General features: G+C 45.1%; 1 protein-coding gene across 1 annotated transcript; it reads left to right on the forward strand.

Moving 5' to 3' along the window:
* Positions 1-434: 434 nt before the first annotated feature.
* ARL2BP (ADP ribosylation factor like GTPase 2 binding protein) lies at positions 435-9,123 on the forward strand. The gene is made up of 6 exons (XM_003792565.3): positions 435-794; positions 1,860-1,921; positions 4,447-4,553; positions 5,567-5,652; positions 6,420-6,516; positions 7,698-9,123. The coding sequence occupies exons 1-6, from the start codon at positions 757-759 to the stop codon at positions 7,797-7,799; spliced, it is 492 nt and encodes a 163-aa protein (XP_003792613.1). The 5' UTR covers positions 435-756; the 3' UTR covers positions 7,800-9,123.
* Positions 9,124-9,214: the final 91 nt, after the last annotated feature.

Genomic DNA, 9,214 nt, shown 5'->3' on the forward strand with positions numbered 1-9,214 from the left:
ATTATCTGGGTCAACAGATAAAGAGATTGGCTCTCAGCCTACTTCGCAATTCACAGCTCTCTTAAAACACGCTTTATGCTACTTAATCTTTACAAACACCCTGCGAGATGCAATTTATTCTAAAGTTGCTAAGTGAGGAAACTGAGGCTCTTGGCTTCTATTTCTCCATTCATAAAAGGAGGGGGGACGCGATATTTGGTCGCTACACATCGAGTGAACACGTCAGCGAGCCACCGACTGCGTGGCAAGGGCCTGCTTCCCAAAGGACTTTCTCTCGCTTCCCGACTTCCTCTCCCTATTTTGACCCGCCCCTGCGTCGGGGAACGCGCGCCTAGGATTGGCTGCCGGCAGTACGCGAGGCGGCGGAAGGGGTTGTGGTGGCCATGGTGATGGGAGGCGGGGCGCGGCGGGGCGCGGCGCGTCTTGGTCGGTAACTAACGCCTGGAACTAGGACTGCGGCGGCGGCAGTAGCGGCGCGCGCAGAGCGGCCTGGCGGGGCGTAGAGGCCCGGCCGGCGCGTGGCCGCAGCCGGGCAGCCTGAGGTCGAGCCTCGCGTGCAGGCTCTGACCCGGCTAGACAGTGAGCGGCCCGTGGCCGGAGCGGTGGGGTCTCTCCCAGCCGGCCGACTGCAGTGCCCTCGATGCGGGCGGGGACCTTGCGGAGCAGACTGGAGGCTGGGCCGGGCCCCGGGCCTTGGGCTGGCTAGGAGCCCACCTGGCCGCCTAGCCCACACGGGTGGGTGCGGCAGGCGCGACGATGGATGCCTTCGAAGAAGAGAGCTTCGCGCTGTCCTTGTGAGTGATGCCGCCAGGGCCCGGGCCCTGGAGGCCGAGGGCAGAAGGCGCAGGCCTCGGCCCCGGCCTTGTAAAACGGGTGCCCTCAGAGGGTCAGGGTAGGGAACTGCCAAGGCTCTGTGCCTGTTTCAGATCTTCATTTCGCGGCTGCGGAGGCCGCCGGGTTCAGGCCTTGGAGAACAGGAATGCGAGGCGGGAGTCATCCGTTTGTCCGCGACTTCCATCACAATCCCTCCTCCTGCAACCCTTAGCTGTCGACCAAAGCTGGAGAGCTTAAGCCGCTCAGGCCTGGCCTCGCGTCAGAGGACCCTACACCACCACCACCACCACCACCACCCGCCGGCCCTCCCCTTCCGCCCCCCACATTAGGGACCCTTGATCAGATCGCTCTCCTGGCCAGTATTTCGTCTGCGCTGGGTTCCTGCACTTGAGCAGATAGGCGTGAGGCGATAGCAAAGATGCGGTGAGTAGATCCCGCAGGAAATAAATGTGAGGAGCCTGGAGATGTCCAACACCAGCCTTTGCTCCCTGCATTTGTCCCTTTTGTAGTTCATTGTGTCATCAGGTTTTGTAAAAGTGGAGCCATCACATTCGACGTTCATGACACAGATGTGTCACGTGTGTTTTCTTCTGTTTGGAATTGCTAGATAATAATCCTTTTTTTTTTTTGAGACAGAGTCTATGTCGCCCTTGGTAGAGTGCCTTTGCGTTACAGCTCACAGCAACCTCAAACTCTTAGGCTTAAGCAATTCTCTTGCCTCAGCCTCTCATGTAGCTGAGACTACAGGCAGCCACCACAGTGCCCGGCTATTAGTTGTTGTTGCAGTTGTCATTGTTGTTTAGCAGGCCCAGGCTGGTTCGAACCCACCAGCTCGGTGTATGAAGCCAGAGCTGTAACCACTTGTGCTACAGGTGCCAAGCCGATAATAATCATTCTTAATTGTTGAAGCTAGCTGATGAGAAGTTCATTTTGCTCTTTTTCTCTTGTGCATGTTTGAAAATGTCTATCATAAAAAAATTTTTTAAACAAATTATTTGAAACAGCACCTAATGCGTATTTTTCAGTTCCTCTGCCTCTGATGCCGAATTTGATGCTGTGGTTGGATATTTAGAAGACATCATTATGGGTAAGCTTTTAAGGAAATTGAGTTAATTTTTAAAACAGAAAATATCAAGCTGCATTCAATTTACTACAGTACAATGTAAGATTAAGTAAGCCTCACTTCAATCTGTCTTAGAACAGCCCTATACTCCTTAAAACAATAATGATAAGGTGCCTGGAATGGACTTATCCAGGTAATGGGGCATAAGAGCTCTTGGCAAAGCTGCCAGAAATAGATCTACTTTATTTCATAAGTAGGGTAAGGGCAATTTTGGTTTTTAGATAGTTTTTACATTTTCATCCCGTAAAAAAGCATAAAACCATAACCATGAGGACATTTGTCCATGAGGAAAACAAGGTATTAACCTCAGTTGGCTTTATATTTTCCCTGGCTTCAGTTCCTATTTGTGGATTCATTCTGGCATCCACAAGTCTTGCTAAATAACAGACAACAGTAACAGGCTGCTAAAGTTTAAGATGAATATGTAGGAAGGAAAAACTTAAATTTAAGAAAAACTTGAATGATTTCAAGTTTTATGAGAATTATGGAAAGAATACTGTTACTTATGTTATTGGCTGTATAGCTTAATTCAGTTTAGTCCAGCGATTCTCAACCTGTGGGTCGCATGTGACCCTTTTGACAGGGGTCACCTAATATCAGATATTTACATTATGATTCATAACAGTAGCAATATTACAGTTATGAAGTAGCAACAAAAATAATTTTATGGTTGGGAGGTCACCACAACATGAGAAACTGTATTAAAGGTTCATGGCATTAGGAAGGTTGAGAACCCACTAGTTTAGTCTGAAAATTATTCACCAAGTTTTGGTACCTTTAGATCTTATAAAAGTTCATGCCCTTAAACTCCTGAATATAGATATTTTGCCATTAAGCTCTTGTGACATGTGGATTTGAGGATTTATAATACTGAATACTGAAGAATTTCTTCAGTTCTTCTGCCTTTAGACTGTGAGAGAATGAGCCTTCTGTAAGGCCAGAGTATTTATCCTAAAGTCTGGGTACTTATGAAACTTTCCTTCTATTTTTAGACATAATATCTTATTCACTACCCTAACACTTATTAAGTGTTCACTATGAAGTAGTTTTCTACAGGAATTCTCATTGAAATTCCATCTAGCAGTCCTGTATGATAGGTACTATAAATCATTTTCATTTTCCAAATGAAGAAATAGAGGGTTAGAGAACTTAAGTAACTTATCCAAGGTCACACAGCTAGTGTCTGAGAGTGAAATCTGAACCCAGACAGTCTAGCCTCTGGCAGACCCCATACTTCTAATGACTGCACTGCTTACACAAATTGCTGCTGAAATTATATTAAAATAAGAGAGAACCAGTTTGTTCCTTTACAGGAAAGTAACACGAGGGAGTTCCCAAGTCACCATGTATGAATGTGTTTAACATGGGTGGATGGTGGTCATGATCACGCAACACCGTGTACATACCTAAAGCCACTGAACCATACACTTTAAAATAGTTAAAATGGTAAATTTTTTGTATATTCTACTTTTTCTTTTTTGCGGGGACAGAACCTCAAGCTGTTGCCCTGGGTAGAGTGCTGTGGCATCACAGCTTACAGCAACCTCCAACGCCTCAGCTCAAGCAAGTCTCCTGCCTCCATCTCCCAAGTAGCTGGGACTACAGGTGCCTACCACACACCTGGCTATTTTTTGGTTGCAGCCGTCATTGTTGTTTGGCGGGCTGGGGCTGGATTTGAACCTGCCACCTCAGGTGTATGTGGCTGGTGCCTTAGCCACTTGAGCCACAGGCACAGAGCCTTTTTTTTGAGACAGTGTCTCATTGTGTCGCCCTCGGTAGAGTGCTGTGATATCACAGCTGACAGCAACCTTCAAATCTTGGGCTTAGGCTCGGCACCTATAGCTCAACCGGCTGAGGCGCCAGCCACGTACACCTAAGGTGGCGGGTTTGAATCCCCAGCCCGGACCCGCCAAACAACAATGATGGCTGCAACCAAAAAATAGCCGGGCGTTGTGGCGGGCGCCCATGGTCCTAGCTGCTTGGGAGGCGGAGGCAGGAGACTCGCTTGAGTCCAGGAGTTGGAGGTTGCTGTGAGCTGTGATGCCACGGCACTCTACCCAGGGGGACAGCTTGAGGCTCTGTCTCAAAAAAAAAAAAAAAAAATCTTGGGCTTAAACGATTGTCTTGCTTCAGGCTCCCAACTAGCTGGGACTACAGGCGCCTGCCACAACTCCCGGCTATATTTTTGTTGCAATTGTCACAGTTGTTTAGCAGGCACAGGCCGGGTTCAAACCCACCAGCTTCAGTATATGTGGCTGGCGCCCTAATAACTGAGCTATAGGCACCGAGCCTGTACTTTGATTTTAAAAAGAGACTGGATTGATCAATTTCAACATTAGTGTTGAACATTTAGTACTCCCTAAATAGAGCAGTTTTCCCTCTCCTAGAGATTAGCCACTGAGAAAACAGTACTATAACATAGATCTTGCCTACTTATAATGGTTTGTAGTCTCCATTAAAAAGAACAACTTTTCCCTATTGTGGTCCAGATGACGAGTTCCAGTTGTTACAGAGAAATTTCATGGACAAGTATTACCAGGAATTTGAAGACACGGAAGAGAATAAACTCACCTATACACCTATTTTTAATGAATATGTAAGTAGATTTCTGTTTTTTCTGCTAGGAGGTTAGGGTTTAAGTTTTAGAATCAAAATACACTGAAATTTACTATCTTTTAAATTATGCCAGGAATTCTGATTAGAATCTGGTTTAGTTCCTTTTGCTCCCCATAGCTCTTGGGGCTATTTTCCAAAAAGCTTTCAGACAAATATGAGATGAGCTTATCAACTTCTTATTTAAAAGGAGTTTGAAATGGGCACCTGTGGCACAGGCCTGTAGTCCCTACTACTCAGGATGCTGAGGCCAGAGAATTGCTTAAGCTTAGGAGTTCAAGACCAGCCTGGGCCACATAGACACTGTCCCCTCCCTATCTCTAAAAAAATGATACAATAAAAGAAGTCTGGCTTTACTGTAATCCTGCTTTCAGTTGCAATACATGAATTCACCATACCTTGCATTTGTATCCTTTTGAAAAATCTTTTTACTTTTACACACTATTTGTTTCTATATAATCCAGTCAGGTACACCTTGACTATTAAGTAAAAGTGAAAATTGTGACCAAGATCACAAGTTAGTGGAAAAACCACAACTGGAACCCAGGAACTTTGGCTCATCACCATTGGGTCTCTATGCTATACCCTGAGGTCTCTTGCAGCTCCTGGGATTATCTCATCATCTAATAATAGGTTTGAGCCTCCTAGACTTTATTTTCTTAACACAAGAGCACAGCATAAATGATGAAACCCGCCCAGAAGGAAGATGTGGCTGCCTCTGAGTGTATGCTTTTTTATATGTTGTTTGCAGAGATGCCATCTGCCCAGGAAGCAACCCCCACCCCCACCCCATATCACGCTGCACTGGGAAGTGGACATGGGCACTTATCCAGGACAAGAGCTGTGTTTTGGTCCTCTTTGGTGTCTACCACTCAGCATAGAGTCTGGGACATAAACTAGGACCTCAGGAAGTGTTTATGCAGGGCTTGAGGACAGGTTCTCTGAAGTCTTATTTTCCCAAGTGTGGTCTCACCAAGATTCTTTCCACTGTTACAGATTTCTCTGGTAGAAAAGTACATTGAAGAACAGCTGCTAGAACGGATCCCTGGATTTAACATGGCAGCTTTCACAACAACCTTACAGTGAGTAGAGCTAGACTATGTATATATATATTTTTTAACATTGTCTTAACTAGGCAAGGTAGCTCCCACCTGTAATCCTAGCACCCTGGGAGGCCAAGGCAGGAGGCTTGCCTTAGCTCAGGAGTTCAAGACTACTCTGAGCAAGAGACCTCATCTCTATAGAAAAGATAGGGTGGTGCCCGTACCTCAGCAGGTAGGGAGCTGGCCACATACACCCAGGCTAGTAGGTTCAAATCCAGCCCAGGCCAGCTAAACAACAGTGACAATTGCAATAAAAAAAATAGCTGGGCAGTTTGGCGGGCGCTTATAGTTCTAGCTACTTTGGAGGCTAAGATAAGAGAATCGCTTAAGCCCAAGAGTTTAAGGTTGCTGTGAGCTGTGACACGATGGCACTCTACCAAGGGTAGTATAATGAGACTCTGTCTCAAAAAAAGAAAAAACTAGCTGATACTGTGACTGGTGCCTGTTGTTCCAGCTACTCAGAGACTGAGGCAAGAGTATTGCTTGAGCCAACGAGTTTGGGGTTGCTGTGAAGTATGGTTACACCATTGCACTCTGCCCGGGTGTGAGTGAGACTCCGTCTCAGAGAAGAAGTTTCTCACCATCTTCCCTAGTGTGAACAAAAGGCCTCCTTTTTTTATGTTTTTGTTCATTGCAAGTGCTTGGTGGTTAGGTCCTGGGTGGGAAGCTCTAAAAACATTTAAATGAAAACTTAAATAGACTATTTCATCATTCATTCGTGAAACAGCCATTCTTTCCTTTTGCAGGCACCATAAAGATGAAGTGGCCGGTGACATATTTGACATGCTGCTCACATTTACGGATTTTCTGGCTTTTAAAGAAATGTTCCTGGACTATAGAGCAGTAAGTTACTACTGCCTATTTGTTTAGCTACATTAAACCACCTAGAAAGTTCCAAGTAGAATAAAAACCACTTTCCCTGCTTCCCACTTCTCTCTCCCTTAAAATTGTCCATATCAGTCTAGCTGGTGAGGCATCAGCAGAGTGAGCTGTTGTTCTACCTTGGGCAAGACCTTTTCACATTTTGGCAAAACAGGCCCTAGGTTCAATCTTAGGCTTTCTAAATAATCAGGACAAAAATAAAAAAGCAGGTCTCATTCTGCCTTGCCTTTCCTATAATGCAGGCTCTTTATAAGAAAAATAAATGGTGCTAGGCATGGTGGTGTGTACATGTAGTCCCGGCTACTCTCAGGAGGCCGACCAAGAGGATCCCATCAGCCCAGTTTGAGGCTGTACTGTGCTATGATCACACCTGTAAATAGTCGCTGCATTCCAGCCTAGGCAGCATAGCGAGACCCCACCTCAAAAAAAAAAGTTTTCCAGTGAAGAGAGGGACTTTTTTTTTTTTTTTAAGAGACTGTGTCTTACTTTGTTACACTCAGTAGAGTGCTATAGCATCACAGCTCACAGCAACCTCTAGCTCTTGGGCTTAGGCAATCCTCTTGCCTCCACCTTCCAAGTAGCTGGGACTACAGGCGCCCGCCACAATGCCTGGCTATTTTTTTGTTGCAGTTTGGCCAGGGCAGGTTTGAACTCACCATCCTTGGTATATGGGGCCAGCGCCCTACTCAGTGAGCCACAGGTGCTGCCCAAGAGGTACATTTTTAAGATTGCATTTTAAGAATGACCAGGGCCAGTGTTGAGCAGGTGGTGGTGCCTGTGGCTCAGTGAGTAGGGCACCAGTCCCATATACTGAGGGTGGCGGGTTCAAACCTGGCCCTGGTCAAACTGCAACAAAAAATAGCTGGGCATTGTGGCGGGCACCTGTAGTCCCAACTACTTGGGAGGCTGAGGCAAGAGAATTGCCTAAGCCCAAGAGCTGGAGGTTACTATGAGCTGTGATGCCACAGCACTCTACCAAGGGTGACAGAGTAAGACTCTGTCACTTAAAAAAAAAAAAGCCTCTTTTCCCTTCCTGCTCTTCCCTGGTGGTCCACCCCCTACCCTGAGCTCTTCCTTCCCCATGCCAGAGGCAGGACTCTTTCCCTTCCTTGCCTCTTCAGGTTGTTTATTTTCTTATGTAGGAAAAAGAAGGCCGGGGACTGGACTTAAGCAGTGGTTTAGTGGTGACTTCATTGTGCAAATCATCTTCTGTGCCAACTTCCCAGAACAATCTGCGGCATTAGGTCCTACGTCCCGCCAATGAATGGAATCATTCTGGATGTCACCAGCCCAAGAGGCCAATAGGCTCAACTAATGATAACAGAATGCATCTGGGAAAAGACTGACTCCATCCTACATTCATGTTAAGTATTGATGGGTCAAAAACAAAATGACCTAACCCTCCAGGACCTAGTTCTCCTGTAACAACTCCTATTCATTAAACTTAGTACTCCCTCTCTTCTTCCCTTCCCTCAGTAAGATCCTTCACTCAGGTGCTTCTGAGCCAGTCTCCACTTGGGGGCCCCTTACCCAACATACATGTTTTTGTGTCAACAGTATGGAATAACCCCCCCCCACCCCCGCCCCGAACCCTATTTATCCCAGCAGGCTTTGCATGAATTTTTTTGTGCACTCACAGTTCTTTTTCACATGGGTCAGAGTTTCAGAATCAATGGAGTTTTTGAGTATTTAGGGTGTTACTCAAGCTAGTTGCCCATTTGAGATTTCTGAATCTCCTTTGATCATAGCTTATCCTGGCTGTAAGAATTAGCTAAGAGATGTCCTTTACCTAAAAGCTACCTGTGAAAATCAACTCCCTAGTCTTAATATTTACAGTCCTTGCATCACTGTCTTCTGCTGGTCCTGATGTAGTCCCACTGTTTCTAGAAGTCTCTTTTAAGCATTATTTTTGAAAAAATATTTTTATAGATGAAATACTCAGGCTAACCTAGTGGACATGATCTTGGAACTTCCATGATTACCCACTTAAAAGATCAAAGTATTATATGCTGTGTGCTTTGTTGCTTGTGCTATGTAGGCAAAAGTGCTTTCTATGTTGGCATTCTTTCTCATTTCACTGGGCACTGATGAATGTATGCTGTGTGCTAGAAATTGACTAAAAGGTATCTTGTTTTATAGCATGTTAAATGTGTTTGTGCATGTTAGCTGAAAATCCTTCTGTATAAACCAGTTTGTTAGGTTTTCTGTTAGCTGGGTAGAGACTCAAATTTCTTTCTGTCCAAATCTCTCCTGCCAAGCTGGTGTTCTACTGGTCCAGTTCAGCATGTGTAGGGGGTGGTTAAATAGCTTTGCTGGTCCTCTGTTTGCTCTGGTTTAACACAATGCTTGCTAGAATATTACTTATCAGAAAACGTGTGTCACATCTCTAGAAAGAGGAAAAAAACATTGTAATTCAATTCCAGTGAGTACCTTGATTTTTTTTTTTTTTAAGTAAAAATAAGAGTCTGTATTCTGGTTTTAAAGGATGCGCTATGTAAGCTATGTGTTTTTCTGCACTGATGTGTTGCTTATTAAATACTTTTGTACCATGAGTAAAATTGAAGTGTTTCGTAAGAACCATCATTCTAAATGAGTCAATTTCTTTAATATAACCACCATCATCAGATTATTACTGCTTTGGTCCTTTTTTTTTTTTTTT

This window comes from Otolemur garnettii, unplaced genomic scaffold (genome assembly GCF_000181295.1).
Source record: "Otolemur garnettii isolate 467f Iridium unplaced genomic scaffold, OtoGar3 scaffold00058, whole genome shotgun sequence".
Classification (NCBI taxonomy): Eukaryota; Metazoa; Chordata; class Mammalia; order Primates; family Galagidae; genus Otolemur; species Otolemur garnettii.